Raw genomic sequence first — 17,303 nt, 5'->3', positions numbered from 1 at the left:
CCAATAGCTGGGAGGCATCTAGTGCTTAAGGCATCCTCCCCTGTATAGAGGTGCCTGTACAATGCCCTCTATAATGTTAGTTTGAGTTTGTCCCTGCTAGTTAGTTGTCAGGTCCCTGAACCTATTCTGTTAGAACCTGAACCCAAACCTGTTCCTGTTATCCGTTTTACCTGAAGCTGAAACTGCGCCAGCAGTACCAGAACCTGAAACCACTCCGGTAGCAAGTGAAAAGTAGAAAAAAAAGTTATGGACCGAAGAATAAAAAAAGTTGTGGCTCTGGGAAGAAGGGGAGCAAATAACAAAAACGGAAAATCTCAAGGTCGTGAAAAACGTAAATGGATTAAATAACATTTTATGTTTTTATATATTGTGTGCCAACACATGCCTGAATGCTCCAGGTTATCAAACTGCCAAAACTTCTACTTCTATAGAGGTGGTACGACTTGCTCATGAACTATTAATCAAGGGCATTTGATTAGCAGCGCCTATTTTAATGGAGGCATTAAGTGGGTAGTTAGTTTAGTTAATTTTTCACATACTTCCTCTGCATTTTGCCTAATTTTGTTAACTAAATAATAAGTGTAATTTGTTTTGTATTGTTTTCTATATGAGGTTGTATTTATCTAATTTAACTGGATTTTTTTTTAATGTCCCAATACACAAAACCAAAATCAACATTGCTGTGCAAATGTCCAGTCTTTTGTTACTTTTTTTCCCACTGTTCAACAGTTAAAAGAAATAGCATATTCACTCTTCAGGCGGCTTCCACCTGGAATCTGCATGCTAGTTATAGTTTACATTAGAGAAAAAAAAGATGCCGATGCCGGCAAAACTTACGTCAAAACCGCCAGAGAAGTCACTTCAGCAAAAATACCACAGGGACCTGGAAATCTTGGCGGTTGCACCAGCGTCTTAAGTACACTGTACGCACACAGCCTAATAATTAGCACTTAAGCACCATTTTAATTCAGAATTGAGATGTTGAAAATACTACTAATTCAGAAGATGATCGTTTCCATTGTCAAAGCCAATTATATGTGAGAAATGCTCAACATCCCTTCTTTCCAAAAGTAGGAGTACAATAACTAATAAACAAATTATTATAAGCTTAGTCTAAAAAATACTTAGCCTCAAAGAAAACAATCTATTTTCGTCTGCTTACATTTCCCCGCTGAGTTGAAAGTGGAGATTTAGGTAAGCCCACGTATCTTTTTTTTATACATAAAACCTTAGACGTCAGCAAATAATAAAGAATGAGCGACTAAAAATACACATTTTAAGTTCATATAAAAATAAAGCTAAACACAGCTGAGGTTTTATAGAGTGATGGAATAATAATGTATCAACCGCACAGTGAGAGTTTAGTTTCAAATTATATTACTGAGCACAACATCATTTACATTAACTACTGAGAGTTTTCTAAGATTTTATAATCCATTACAAAAGTATTAAAAAACTGTAAAATAATTTATTACTGGTGAGGAATTATAAAAAAACAAAAAACAAACACATATTTATCAATAATGCACTAAATCTTTAGCATACTCACCTCAATTGTGTCTCTCCATATTTATCAAATGTCTCGCCTTAATAATATATTTGGCACAAATTAGGCAAGCACAACGTTTTAAAGGCATTTTCTGAGATCCTTATCAAAACCTAAAAACCTCCAAAATCACTGATTTGATAAGTAGTTCAGCACTGATCATTTATATCGAAGGAAAATAACTGTATGCAGGTAAACACGGCCTGTACCTTTGTTTGTTTACATCCTGTTGACACTCAGACTACTACGTCCGAGTGTCTGCCTCCAGTAGACAACCTTCTTTATTTATACTATATAAATACTTTATAGGTTTCAAATTGTGCTTTCATTTCACACTGTAGAGATTACCCTTACATCATTATTATTATTATTATTATTTGTTATAGCCCCATTTATTCCATGGCGCTTTACATGTGAAAAAGGGGTATACATACAAAAACAATTACAATAATCAGGAGGAGCAAGGACCCTACCTGAGAGGGGTCAGTCTACAAGGGATGGGTGAGGATACAGTAGGTGAGGGTAGAGCTGGTCATGCAGCGGTATGGTGGGACGAGGGTTACTGCTGGTTGTAAGCTTGTCGGAAGAGGTGGGTCTTCAGGTTCCTTTTGAACGTTTCCATGGTAGGCGAGAGCCTGATATGTTGTGGTAGAGAGTTCCAGAGTAGGGGGGATGCATGGGAAAAATCTGGTATGCGATTGTAAGAAGAGGAGATAAGAGGGGAGTAGAGCAGGAGATCTAGGGAGACTAGGTCACAGATATATGGTGGAGCTATGTTGAGGATGGCTTTGTATATCTCATGGTTAGGGTTTTGAACTTGAGTCTCTGGGCAATGGGGAGCCAATGAAGAGATTGACAGAGAGGAGAGGTGTGGGAATAACGGGGGGACAGGTTGATTAGTCGAGCAGGAGAGTTTAGGATAGATTGGAGGGGTGCGAGCGTGTTGGAAGGGAGGCCACAGAGCAGGATGTTGCAGTAGTCGAGGAGCGAGATGATGAGGGCGTGCACTAGTGTTTTTACAGATTCGTGGTTGAGGAATGTGCGGATCAGGGAGATATTTTTGAGATGGAGTCGGCAGGAAGTGGAAAGGTCTTGGATATGTGGTTTGAAGGAAAGATCAGAGTCCAGGGTTACCCCAAGGCAGCGAGCTTGCGGGACTGGGGAGAGTGAACAGCCATTGAGATTGATAGATAGGTCATTGATGAATTCAGTTTTATACATGTTAAGTTTTAGAAATCTAGCAAAGAAGAAGGATGAAATAGCGGACAGGCATTGTTGGATTTTGGTTAGTAAGGAGGAGATATCGGGTCCGGAGAGGTAGATCTGTGTGTCGTCAGCATAGAGGTGATACTGAATGCCGTGAGACTATGAGCTGTCCCAGGCCAAAGTTGTAGATGGAGAAGAGCAGGGGTCCTAGAACTGAACCTTTGGGGACACCAACAGATAGGGGGTGAGATGAGGAGGTGGTGTGTGAGTGGGAAACACTGTATGTCCTGTCTGTTAGGTATGAAGAGATCCAAGATAGGGCCAAGTATGTGATGCTGAGAGATGAGAGAATCTGTAGTAAGAGGGAATGTTCCACTGTGTTGAAGGCAGATGACAGGTCCTGGAGGAGGAGGACAGAGTAGTGTCGCTTGGATTTGGCGGTTAGTAGGTCGTTGTTGGTGACTTTAGTCAGGGCAGCTTCAGTAGAATGGTGCAGTCAGAAGCCAGATTGGAGGCGGTGAAAGATGGAGCAGGAGGAGAGGTGCGAGGACAGTTCAAAGTGGACATGTTGTTCCAGTAGTTTTGAGGCATAGGGGAGAAGTGATATGGGGCGGTAACTTGTCAGAGAGGATGGATCAAGGGAGAGCTTTTTGAGGACGGGTGTGATCGAGGCATGTTTGAAGCATGAGGGGAACACACCAATTGTTAGTGACAGGTTGAAAAGGTGGGTTAGTGTTGGGATGAAGATAGTGGCAAGGTTGGGGATGAGGTGGGACGGGATTGGGTTAAGTCTCCTTCTAAAGACCCCCATACACATTAAATTAAAGTTGTCAGAAGTGGCAGATAGCGGCCATTAGTCTTATGTGTATGGGGGCCTCCTAACTCTCACCTGACAAATGTCGCTGGTGGTGAAAACGATCTGACCTGTTGGATCTCCAACGTTCAAACCTTTTGTTTAGCACCAAGATATTCTGCTACCAGAGGAGCCTGGCAATGGCTCTCTTACAGAAATCTCAGGAGTGCTTGGCTAAGCTGAATGTCCCTGTGTATGTTGGAGTCAGGAGAGATAGCTAGTGAACGAACACCAAAACCTAACTAAAATGTACTGGAGGAAAATGTTCTTATGAGCCATTTAGGGGATGTGTTGGAGCAGTGGGGTGAGCCTGGTGTAAAAGGAATGCCTAGAATGCCAGGTCTTCTAGTGTCTGTCTGCAGTACATCACTCCTCAGTCCCAGTATATACAGCTTCCTGCAGTGCATCATTCCTCTGACCCATCTATATAAAGCCTCCTTCACTATATCAGCCCCTAGTATATAAAGCCTCCTGAAGTACATCACTCCTCAGCCCCTTCTCAGCATCCTGCTGCAGTACATTATTCATCAGGCCTTCTATATGCAGCCTCCTGCTGCAGTACATCACCTTCTCAACCTGTCAGTGAGATGTACATCCCATCCCAGATCTCTCTTCTGTTCTGCATGGGACTCCTATAGGCTGAGATAATCAGGAGTCCCAAGTATAGAAGTGGGAGCAGAGACCCCGCTCCTCACTCATTTATGCACAATCCCCACAAAAATAACTTATGCAGAGCGGGGATCATGCATGCGCTATCCAACTTCTTCTGCACCACTGAGAGTCCAGGAGAGGAATCATGTATCGTGCACATGCAATTTTACAACTTATACACTTACTAATGTCAGAAAACAGCAGGAGACCAATGTGTCCAATGTCACATATTATTGTAGCATTCTGCACAAAATGTGAGTTTTTATGCATTTTAAGAGTTACAACACACATTTTTTTCCATGCCTTTTTTTAAGATAGCTGTGACCTGTCTTTGATATGCGAGTTTATAGAAACTTTTATGTACAAAGCTATAATAAATATGTCATACTTCAAGTCAAAAGGTTAACGAAGCCCCATTTATGAATTTCAAGGAGGAAAAGTCTGTTGGTCCACAGAGGGCAAGCAATTTTTGCTCTTATTTTATTCCTGTTGCTCTTCTGAATATTCCTATGTATTTTTTCAATGCCCCATATGGTTCAAAAGATATGGACCTTTTTATTTAGTGCTAATTTTGTTGGTGTTTACCAAGTGGGTGGTGTGCTCACAGGGGAATAGTGCTGAGCATCGTAAAGATTCCTGCGAGAAACAGCGGCTTCTTGTATCTTAGGCATTTACAACAATGAAATGTCACAATTTGTGTAACTGCAATGAAACAAGTCCTCTCCTATGTTTTTGATTCCGTCTTTCCCAGTCAGACTTTAGTGAACACACTTTTTTTTGTCTTGGTGCGCAAAACTGATTAGGATATTACCATTCTAAATAGAAGAATTCAGCATCTAAATTCTGGAATGCAATAGTACTGAAGTAAAACATTGCTTTCATCAGGGAATACTAAGCATAAAAAAGTCACAAAGAAAATAAAAGGGCATCTCCTTCCTTACTCTCCTCCCTTTCTTCCATCCATTACATTTAAAACTGTAAAATACATAAAGGGATAATTTTATGCCTCAAGGGCTAAAACATGTACATTCTCCCTCTCTATACTGTCCTGTGTACTCCTATAAGACAACTGGCTGCAGCAAGACCCTCTCCCCTATGTACTACGACACAAAATTAGAGAAGCCTCATCCTTTGGCTGCATTCACACGTCCATGTGACACATTCTAGTGCTGTCTGTTTTTTTTCCCTGACAACACATGGACCCATAGTTTAATTGATTCATACTCATATCAGTTTTAAAAACGGATCAATTTATCCGGTCCACAGGAATCAGAGCTTGTACTGTTCTCATACATTTTGCAGATAAGACATGGCCATTAAAGTCTGTGAGGATCAATAAAATCAGATGATACATGAAAGATATATTTCGAGCTTCAGAGTATCATCCGAGTTTCATCCAGACATTTGTTGGGAATCTCTCTCAGGCAAAAGTAACAGGTCCAGCAAATTTTTATTCTCTCTTTTTGACAAATTTATCTTCCAAAAGGTAGAAGAGAGAACAAGGGGATCTGCTACCTTGGCTCTCATCCTCATAAACAGGGAGAAAATGGTTGAGGAGATAAAGGGGGCTGGGACCCTAGGAGGCAGTGATTATGCTATCGTAGAATTTTGGATAACTAGAGGAGGAAGATCTGTGAAGAGACAGACTTTAAGGTTGGACTTAAGAAAGGCAGATTTTAAGGGACTCAGAAAGAGGATAGGATTCAAAAAGATCGAAACAAACTGAAACTGTGGGCAGCAATTAATAGAATGGTTTTTAACAAGTCCTAAATCAGGGCAAGAAAAATAAAAAAGCCATATACACAATGGGAGGAATAGGGCTAAGCAACAGCACGTGTGAAAAAAACTTGGGTATACGAATAGATCATAGACTGAACACGAGTCAACAGTGTGATGCAGCAGCAAAAAAGGCAAACATAATTCTGGGTTGCATTAACGGAAGCATACGTTCTAGATCACGTGAAGTAATTATCCCTCTACTCCTCTTTGATCAGACCTCACCTGGAATACTGTGTCCAGTTCTGGGCACCACATTTTAAAAAAGACATGAAGAATGTAGCATCGGCGTCTCTGCCTCCTGCTAGGCAGAGACACCGTCCCTCTCACCTTCCTGTTCAGCGCGCGGCGTCCTCCAGCGCTCCTTCCCTCGCTGCTGCCAGCGCGCGCTCCTTCCCGGGCACTGTGCTTAGGGCGCGCGCGCGCTCCCCCTCTCTTAAAGGGGCTGCGCGCGTCGTCTTAAGGAGTCTCCGGCCAATTGCCGGAGGACTTCCCATATATAAGGCACCTCCTCCAAAATGGAGGTGCCCGAGCAAAGTTGTTTGCACTGTGTCTCACTTGTGCTTCAGCCCTCAGGTTCCGCTGCTAGCCCGACTTCTCGTCCTGCCTGCCAGCCTGTTATCTGCCCGTTACCTGCCGAGCCTGCCAGCCGGCTCCCCTAGAGCGCTCACCTGTTACCTGCCTTGGCTATCTGTCCGCTCACCTGGGAAAGTCCACCAGTTACCTGCCTCATCTGTCAGACCGCTCACCTGGGAGCGTCCACCAGTTACCAGACTGTTACCTGCCTCGTCTGTCAGACCGCTCACCTAGGAGCGTCCACCAGTTACCTGCCTGTTACCAGCCTCGTCTGTCTGTCCGCTCACCTGGGAGCACCCGCCTGTAACTTCTGTGTCCGTCAGTCCGCTCACCTGGGAGCGCCCACCAGTTACCTGCCTGTTACCAGCCTCGTCTGTCTGTCCGCTCACCTGGGAGCACCTGCCTGTTTCCTGCCAGCCTGCCTGGAGACCCTGCCGTCACTTGCTGTGACCATCTTCCTGGTAAACCTAAAGACTGCCTACCTGCCCTGCTTTCTCGAACTGTGACCACCTGCCAGCTACCAGAGACTTCCGCCTGCTTGCCGAGTCCATCCGCCATACCGGTCAGTCCCAGCTATCTGACCCGTGGGAGCCACATGCTCTCTTAGAAGGTCGTCCCCAGAGTAGCACCTGGTCCCTCAGCCCGGATCCTCCCTGGTCACGGTGTCGTTTGCTGCCGTACGACCAGGGTTGGTTCGAGTGGATACTTAGTCACGCCCCTCTGGGTCCCTCCTTGCACTTCGGCACATAGGTTCCACCACCCGGCCCCGTAACAGTTTGCTCGGGCCATGGAACCCGGTGGCACCCAAGCTCCCTCGCTCTCTGACCTAAACCAGGAAGTCTCCGGTCAGAGATCCCAGCAGGAGTCCATCCTGAACCACCTGCGGAATGTCCACTCCCGCCTGGACACACTGACTGCTCCACCTGCAACCACCGCTAGTTGCACGACTCGCACCCCGGCAGCGCCGCTGCCCATCAAAACCATGGCATCCTGATCCGGACCCCGGCTTTCTGCACCTCCTCGTTTCGGAGGCGACCCCGCTCAAGCTCGGAGCTTCATAAACCAGTGCACCCTGCACTTTGAACTCTTGGCACATCACTTTACCACCGACCGGGCCAAAGTGGCTTTCATCATGTCCCATCTCACTGGAGAGGCACTGGCTTGGCTAAATCCCCTGTGGGAGAGAGGGGATCCCCTAGTATCCAACTTGTCAGCTTTCCTCATTGCTTTCCAGAAAGTCTTCGATGAACCGGCACGAAAGACCTCGTCAGCCTCCTGTCTGCTACGTCTCCGCCAAGGGAGTCTCACCGTAGGCCAATATGCCATACGGTTCCGTACCCTCGCTTCTGAACTTGCCTGGGATAACGAGGCCCTGCTGTCCATCTTCTGGGAGGGTCTTTCCGGTCGGATTAAAGATGGAACTTGCCGGTCGGGACATCCCTACCACCCTGGACGACCTAGTGTCACTTGCTACCCGGATTGACATCCGGTTCCAGGAATGTACCAAGGAAACCACCCGGGAGAGAAAGTTTCCCTGCCTTGCTCCTAACTTCCAGAGACCAGTCTCTTCTTCAGTCACTCCCCGGGCGCACTCACCCGAGCCCATGCAGGTCGACCAGACCAAGTTGGTCAAATCCCGCCTGGAGTCACGCCGGGCCGAGGGGAGCAGTTTCTATTGTGGCAGCAAGGAGCTACTGATCCGTTCCTGCCCAGAGATGCCGGGAAACGCCGGTGTCTAGGATCGCTCGGAGAGGTCGTCCTAGACAAAAGTAAGTCCTCTCCCTCCCTGACTTTGTCTGTCTCTCTCTCCTGGGGAGAGGATCGGCACTTTGAAAACGCTCACCTGGACTCTGGAGCGGCTGGGAACCTCATCTCCCAGTCCTTAGTAGTGAGATACAGTATTCCCACCAAGCCTCTCACTGAACCTTTGTCAGTCGCCTCCGTGGATGGTAAACTCCTTCCAGTATCCATCCTGCTCGTCACTGAACCCTTAACTCTGCAGGTGGGAATGCTGCACTCTGAGAAGATCTCCTTCCATGTGCTATCCGGACTCTCTCACTCCCTGTTGCTAGGTCTACCTTGGCTCCAGACACATGAACCCGTATTGAACTGGTGATCCGGCGAAGTACTCCGGTGGGGTCCAGACTGCCATAAGACCTGGCTGGTTCCGGTCCGCCCAGCTCGCCCTCCGCCTACTCCAGCTAATCTTCCCTGTCTCCCGGCTCCATACTGGCCCTATGCGGACGTCTTCGGTAAAAAGGAAGCAGAGACGTTGCCACCCCATAGACCATATGACTGCCCGGTCGACCTGGTACCTGGAGCCACTCCTCCCCGTGGGCGTATCTACCCGTTGTCTGCGGCCGAAAGCCGGGCCATGTCTGAATACATTGAAGAGAATCTGGCTAGGGGATTTATCCGAAAATCTACCTTCCCGGCTGGAGCCGGATTCTTCTTTGTCAAAAAGAAAGACAGCTCGCTACGTCCCTGTATTGACTACAGAGGACTCAATCTAATCACTATAAAAAACAAATATCCCCTGCCGCTCATCTCCGAATTGTTTGACCGTCTCAATGGCGCCAGGATCTTCTCCAAGCTGGATCTACGAGGAGCATATAACTTGGTCCGCATCCGTCAAGGAGACGAGTGGAAGACAGCATTCAATACCCGGGACGATCACTATGAGTACCATGTGATGCCCTTTGGTCTCTGTAACGCCCCCGCTGTCTTTCAAGAGCTGGTCAACGACATCTTCCGTGACCTCCTGTACTCCTGCGTAGTGGTTTACCTGGACGATATCTTGGTCTTCTCTCCGGATCTCCCCACACACCGGAGGGATGTTCGTCAGGTCCTGCTTAGGCTCCGGCAGAACCACCTCTATGCCAAATACGAGAAGTGCCTCTTCGACCAGACCTCTCTTCCATTGTTGGGCTATGTTATCTCCCAGACAGGTCTACAAATGGATCCAGAGAGGCTCTCTTCTGTCCTAAAATGGCCCCGTCCAGAGGGTTTGAAGGCGATACAGCGATTCCTGGGCTTCGCTAATTACTATCGTCTTTTCATCCCACACTTCTCGTCCCGGACTGCTCCCATATCTGCGCTTACCCGTAAGGGGGCAAATCCCAAGGTATGGTCGCCTGAAGCCGAGGAGGCCTTCCTTTCCTTAAAGAGAGCCTTCACCTCTGCCCCCGTCCTGCATCGTCCGGACTATAATAAACAATTCTACCTGGAGGTTGATGCCTCCTCCTCCGGAGCCGGAGTGGTACCCACCCAAAAATCTTCTACCGGGAGAATGGTAACCTGCGGCTTCTTCTCCAAAATCTTCTCCTCGTCTGAGCGCAACTACTCCATAGGAGACCGTGAATTGCTAGCCGTCAAATTGGCACTGGAGGAGTGGCGCTATCTGCTAGAAGGGTCTCTCTATCCGGTAATCATCTACACGGATCACAAAAACCTGGCATATCTCCAAAATGCCCAGAGACTCAATCCTCGCCAGGCCCGGTGGTTGTTGTTTTTTGCCCGCTTCGACTTCATTCTTCATTTCCGCCCGGCTGACAAGAACGTCAAAGCTGATGTCTTGTCCCGGTCCTTCCTGTCCTCCGATCTAGAGGAGGAGCCTACGCACATCATTGACTCCTCCAAGGTGATGAATGTGGCCCCCTTGGATCTGACTCGTCTTCCACCCGGTAAGACGTTTGTAGCAGTATCAGATCGGGAGAGGGTTCTTCGCTGGGGACATTCTTCTAAACTAGCTGGCCATGCTGGCCAAAAGAAGACCTTCCAGCTCATTTCCAGGCATTACTGGTGGCCTAACCTGCGTAAGGACGTTGTAGGCTTCGTCGCGGCCTGTTCATCCTGTGCCCGTAACAAAGTTCCCAGACATCTACCAGCTGGCCATCTCTTGCCCCTGCCCGTACCTGCTGCTCCATGGCAGCACATTGCTATGGACTTTATCACCGATCTTCCTGTTTCTGCCGGTTGTACAGTCATTTGGGTGGTCGTTGACCGCTTTTCTAAAATGGCCCACTTCATTCCCCTGCCTGGTCTAACATCTGCACCCGAGCTAGCTAAAGACTTTATCCGCCATATCTTCCGTTTCCATGGCCTACCTCTCCACATCGTGTCGGATCGTGGGGTTCAGTTCACCTCACGCTTCTGGAGAGCCACATGTAAGCTGCTAGAAGTCACCCTGGATTTCTCCTCCGCTTACCACCCACAGTCCAATGGTCAAGTGGAGCGAATCAATCAGATCCTGACCAGCTACCTCCGGCACTTCGTTAATGCCCACCATTCGGATTGGGTGGATCTCCTACCATGGGCAGAGTTCTCTTAAAATAACCATGAGAGCGAATCCTCTTCCCAATCCCCGTTCTTTATTGTCTATGGCCAGTACCCCCGGATTCCAGTTCCTGTCTCCGCTTCTGTGGACAACCCTGCCGCAGAGTCTCTTGTCAGCGAGTTTTCTACTATTTGGGAGAATACCAGGTCCGCTCTTCTTCTGTCCTCCGAGCGGATGAAGAGATATGCTGATAAGAGACGTTTGGATCCACCTCAATTCCGTCCGGAAGACAAGGTTTGGCTCTCTTCCAAATATGTGCAGCTCAAAGTACCCTCCTACAAGTTGGGCCCTCGGTTCATCGGACCCTTCGAAGTCCTCAGGTAAATTAACCCAGTGGCCTACAAATTAAAACTCCCGGCCACCCTACGCATTCCCAACTCCTTCCATGTATCCCTCCTTAAACCCGTTGTCCTTAACACTTTTTCCGACAATCCAGGTACTCCTCCTACTCCGGTTTCTGCTGAGGATGTCTTTGAAGTGGAGAGTATCCTGGCCACCAAGAGGGTAAGAGGGAGAACCTTTTTTCTGGTGGATTGGAAGGGGTTTGGTCCTGAGGAAAGAACTTGGGAACCCAGGGAGAACATCAACGCTCCGCTTCTCCTTGAGAAATTTCTCTCTGGCCTAAAAATGGGGGGGCCTAAAGGGGGGGTACTGTAGCATCGGCGTCTCTGCCTCCTGCTAGGCAGAGATGCCGTCCCTCTCACCTTCCTGTTCAGCGCGCGGCGTCCTCCAGCGCTCCTTCTCTCGCTGCTGCCAGCACGCGCTCCTTCCCAGGCTATGTGCTTAGGGCGCGCGCGCGCTCCCCCTCTCTTAAAGGGGCCGCGCGCGTCGTCCTAAGGAGTCCCCGGCCAATTGTCGGAGGACTTCCCATATATAAGGCACCTCCTCCAAAATGGAGGTGCCCGAGCAAAGTTATTTGCACTGTGTCTCACTTGTGCTTCAGCCCTCAGGTTCCGCTGCTAGCCTGACTTCTCATCCTGCCTGCCAGCCTGTTATCTGCCCGTTACCTGCCGAGCCTGCCAGCCTGCTCCCCTGCAGCGCTCACCTGTTACCTGCCTGTTACCTGCCTTGGCTATCTGTCCGCTCACCTGGGAGCGTCCACCAGTTACCTGCCTGTTACCTGCCTCGCCTGTCAGACCGCTCACCTGGGAGCGTCCACCAGTTACCTGCCTGTTACCAGCCTCGTCTGTCTGTCCGCTCACCTGGGAGCACCCGCCTGTTACCTGCTGTGTCCGTCAGCCCGCTCACCTGGGAGCGCCCACCAGTTACCTGCCTGTTACCAGCCTCGTCTGTCTGTCCGCTCACCTGGGAGCACCTGCCTGTTTCCTGCCAGCCTGCCTGGAGACCCTGCCGTCACTTGCTGTGACCATCTTCCTGGTAAACCTAAAGACTGCCTACCTGCCCTGCTTTCTCGAACTGTGACCACCTGCCAGCTACCAGAGACTTCCGCCTGCTTGCCGAGTCCATCCGCCATACCGGTCAGTCCCAGCTATCTGACCCGTGGGAGCCACCTGCTCTCTTAGAAGGTCATCCCCAGAGTAGCACCTGGTCCCTCAGCCCGGATCCTCCCTGGTCACGGTGTCGTTTGATGCCGTACGACCAGGGTTGATTCGGGTGGATACTTAGTCACGCTCCTCTGGGTCCCTCCTTGCACCTCGGCACAGAGGTTCCACCACCCGGCCCCGTAACAAAGAAACTGGAGCAAGTTCAGAGAATGGTGACCGGTCTACAAACAATGTCCTATGAGGAACAATTAAAGGATCTGGCAATGTTTAGCTTGCAAAAGAGAAGACTTAGAGGTGACTTAATAGTTGTCTACAAATATCTGAAGGGATGTCACAGTGTAGAGGGATCAGCTTTATTCTCATTTGTACATGGAAGCACGAGAAGCAATGGAATGAAACTGAATGGGAGAAGATACAGATTAGATATTAGAAAAAAAAATTTGACAGTGTGGGTGATTAAAGGAGTGGAACAGACTGCCACGAGAGGTGGTGAGTTCTCCTTCACTGGAAGTCTTCAAGCAGAGGCTGGACAGACATCTGTCTGAGATGGTTTAGTAAATCCTGCATTGAGCAGGGGGTTGGACAGAATGACCAAGGAGGTCCCTTCCAACTCTAACATTCTAGGATTCCATGATTCTAGGATTCATTTTTAAAAGGAATCTGTCAGCAGATTTTTGCTATTTAATCTGAGAGCAGCATAATATAGAGTAAGAAAGCCTGATTCGAAAGATGTGTCAGGCTGTGTGTTGTGGTTAAAATACAATCAGTGTTTTATAAGCAGGAGATTAACACTAGAGGACTAGGTCTCATGTGCACAGCAGTCAGGCTAATCTGTGTAACTGCACTTTCACCACTGATTAGCAGCTTGCTGACTGTACACAGGAAGCGGACATATAGGGGGGTGGGCAGGGTTATACAGACCTCAGTAATATGACCACTGCTACATCTACAACAGATAAAACAGGGATATCAAAACTTCAAGTAGTCCAGTAATGATAAACAGCTGGAATAAAGCTCTTTTGCCCTGTATTATGCTGCTCTCAGATTACTTAGCAAAACCTGCTGACAGATTCCCCTTAACTGATGTAAATGACTTTACCGAAAAAAGAAAATGTAGTACAAGTTGGTATGCATGCAAAATAGGAGCATGCTCACACTGGCCATTAAACAGAAAAAACCCAAGGCAGAAACAAAATGAACATATACCCTTCTGTAAGTAAATAAGTAAAAGCAGTAGTGCATATAAATAATGTAGGGATTTAGGGTACTTAGTAAGCACCTTTTTTGATAATAACAATAATAATAATAATAATAATAATAAAAAAAAAGCGGAAAAGCCATCCCACCAGCGGCACGGTGTACCCACAATTGGGATGGTCCTAAACTCTAGTATTAAAACCTTACCCCGCATCATAGTGACATAGCATGTGAATAAGGGCTGAGCAGGACAGGGGCCCAAATGGACATACAGCAAATGGGAAGTTATATAAACATTATGTCCAGTTCAAAGAAAGGGAGGCCACACCCTTACCTAAATTGAATGCAGACACCTGAAACTTAACCAAAAAAATGATTTTTTTATATAAAAAAATACACTTTTTTTTTTTTTAAATCAAAAATGGTGTTTATTAAGTACTAGTGTTGAGCCAGTATGTTCTGTTAACCCTTTCACCGAGTATGCTCGGGTGAGCACCGAGTAGTTACAGCTGCTCGGTGTTATGTTTAAATCACTCCCGTGTGCATGATTTGCGACTGTTTGACAGCTTTAATACATGTGAGGAATGATTGTTTCTTTTGCATTCCTCACATGTAATAAAGCTGTCAAACAGTCGCAAATCATGCAAACGGGAGAAATTCAACCATATCACCGAGCAGCTGTAAATACTCGGAGCTCGGCCCGAGCATACTCGGCGAAAGGGTTAACAGAACATACTCGCTCAACACTACTAAGTACCCAATGTTATTTATATGCACTACTTGCTATACTTGGTTACTTACAGCAGGGCATTTGTTCATTTTGTTTCTATATTGGATTTTGTCTGTTTAATGGCCATTGTGAATATACTCCTATATTTTGCATGCATACCAATTTTTTTCAGTTAAGTGTCAGGTTTCTGCACTCAGCGCAGGTAAGGCTGTGGCCTCCCTTTCTTTGAGCTGGACGTAACATTTATATAGCTTCCCATTTGCTGGGCATCTATTTGGGACCCGGTCATGCTCTGCCCCTATTCACATTGACATCACTTTGACACATGGTAAGCTAAATGATAAATGTATTGCACTGTATTGTAAGCTATGTTTTTTTGTCCTGATGAAGCATTCTGTAGTACTTTGAAATGCAGACTGAATAAAGAAAAAACGCTAATATCTCCTGTCTGGACTTGGATCTATTATACCAGCAGACCGGATTATCCACAAATCTCTCCCTATCTGTGTTTACCCGGTCTGATGACCTGTTGGACCTGCAGCAGCTGGATTTATATGTCATGGAAATGTTATGTATACACAACTAAATCAGATTAGCATAACCTTTTTAACTCTTCCTGGTATAAGACCCTATTGCGCTGTTTTTCTCCTCCTAGTTATCTGTCAGATAGTAATAGCTTTAGGTGCTCCCAGCTGGAATTTGGACAGATAGACAGGAAAATTACTTCTGCGTAGTCTACAAGACTATTAATATCATGTATTTACTTTTAGCATCTGTTTTTAGGTCTAGTGTTCCTTTACAAATTAACAAGCTTTTAAACAATCCCCAAGAACATCTTGGATAAGGAACGCTTACTGCCATGTCACAGAAAGATGGCCAGCTCCTTCATCAATATGAAATTGCAATTTTCCAGTCTATAAGTGATGTAAATACTTTTATGCCCAAAATTTACAAAACTATTCTCGGAGTGATACCTGAAGAAGGAGCCTCTGAGCTCTGAAAGGCTGGAAATATATAATTTTTCTGGTTAGCCAATAAAGGTATGACTCTGAGAATACTTTTGTCATTTTTGGGCATAAAAGTATTAACATCGATTTTGCTGGCCAACCCGGAACTACAATATAATTTTGTATTGTACATCAGTCTATAAGTGAGTGCATGAAAAATGTGCCACTAAATGTTTGACTCACACACTAGTGGTGTGATAATAATGACCCCAGTGGAAGCTATGTCACAGCCCAATCATAGATCATTTATAGTGTGCTGCCTATAACTTTATTTTCACTTGTCGGCACAATAATCTATTCTCTACTGACAAGGGAAGTCCTTTACTTCTCATGCAGGACTTCTTTACTATTCAGGAAGATCAGGCAGAATGTCATGGACACCGTGAATGTAGAAATAATCAGTAAAGTTATCTTCATAAATTAGTTTGGCAATATAATAATCACTATTACCTGTGCAGCTGTAAATATTCCCGTGGTCGGTTTAGTAAATGCAAAAATCGATCCACTATCTTGTTCTTGCCAACACCCTGTGGGCATAGAAATAAGTTTTTATAAACACAAGGATTACATTCTCTTCCAAATCAATAACAGGATATAAAAAACTAAAATACAAGAAATGTAATTGAAAACTAATAAAAAAAAAACATGATTCACATGCTGAAAACAGATTACACCAAAAATATAGTTGACCTGGCCAAGAGGATTTATATATTCCCATGCTTTCCCCAAATTCTACTCATTAAAAAATACATATTTTAATTACAATTTGGCCAGTAGTTGATCATTGATCATATTTCTATGTATCAAAAGTTTTCCGTACATATAAGAGTATATGTATCCAAACCAACCAATAGCAATATGTATAAAGACATACAATCTTCCTAACAGATTATATCCTGGGATTATAAATTGAAATTTCTGATCCTTTAGTTCTCAGGGAATATAAATTGCCACCAAAGGAGTCTGGCAGTGGCATACTCCTCTCTCCCCATGGAAATCATACACACATCTAGGCCAAACTGAGCATATATGTGTATGAAGAAGAATAGCTCTTGGCTGAACAAGCGTTTGACTTTATATAGCCAGATTTAAAGGCTCTGACTTGCCAAAATCTAGAAAATTGGAATGGAGCCTGGGACTCTCTCTGTGCCAAAATCAGAATGATGATGGAGATCTACAATGGTAAACTGATGCATTAACTGGTTCTAGGCAAATTACAGAGAACAATTTGTCATGCAGAAATCTAAATAACAGGCTTCAGATATTCACATGGGAAAGTTGGGTTTTCACTGGAGTTACCTTTAAAGAGTAACTAAACTTTTTTTTTTGTCCAGCATGAAAAGTTATTAAACTTTGCAAATGACATTATTATGGGATTTGTCTCCATCCCAGTAAAAAAAAATGCAAGTAAGTGGCTTCCAATCTCATGGTTTTCCCCAGCCTATGTTCTTGCCATCAGTTGCATTAAAGGGGTTGTCCAGTCTTAACCCCTTCACAACCTTTGACACATAATTACGTCAAAGGTCATGTCCCTGCCTTTGATGTGGGCTCACACCCAAGCCCACATCTTTCCCTGCACATGATGACTGATTTATTCAGCAATCATGAGCTTTTAACAGCTGCGGGAGGAGCAGTGCTCCTGACCGTGACTGTTAACCAGTTAAATCCCACTATCAATCACTGAAAGCGGGATTTAACACGTGCTGACCGTAAGTGCATCACAAATTCCACCCATCGGTGCCCCTGTCACGTTATCGTGAGGTGCCGATGGGTTGTCATAACAGCTGGGAATCTTCTGATAACCCCTGTGCCTTTCACTACAATCCTCCAAGCCACGGGCCGGCGTTTATAGGAGATCATAATTTCTGGTATACATAGCAATGCTGAAGCACTGCTATGTACAGCACAGGCAATCAGACA

General features: G+C 45.9%; 1 protein-coding gene across 1 annotated transcript in view; it reads right to left on the bottom strand.

Moving 5' to 3' along the window:
• Window positions 1–17,303, bottom strand: part of VWA8 (von Willebrand factor A domain containing 8) — a 524,780-nt gene that overhangs the window by 256,629 nt on the left and 250,848 nt on the right. The window contains exon 22 of the mRNA XM_073663915.1: window positions 15,834–15,910. Within this exon, the coding sequence (XP_073520016.1) occupies window positions 15,834–15,910 (77 nt within the window). The remainder of the gene's footprint in view (window positions 1–15,833; window positions 15,911–17,303) is intronic.

Source organism: Phyllobates terribilis, unplaced genomic scaffold, assembly GCF_046119375.1.
Source record: "Phyllobates terribilis strain yellow unplaced genomic scaffold, ASM4611937v1 Scaffold_2__4_contigs__length_985480577, whole genome shotgun sequence".
NCBI classification, from domain to species: Eukaryota; Metazoa; Chordata; class Amphibia; order Anura; family Dendrobatidae; genus Phyllobates; species Phyllobates terribilis.
This window is presented reverse-complemented; position numbering and strand designations above follow the sequence as displayed.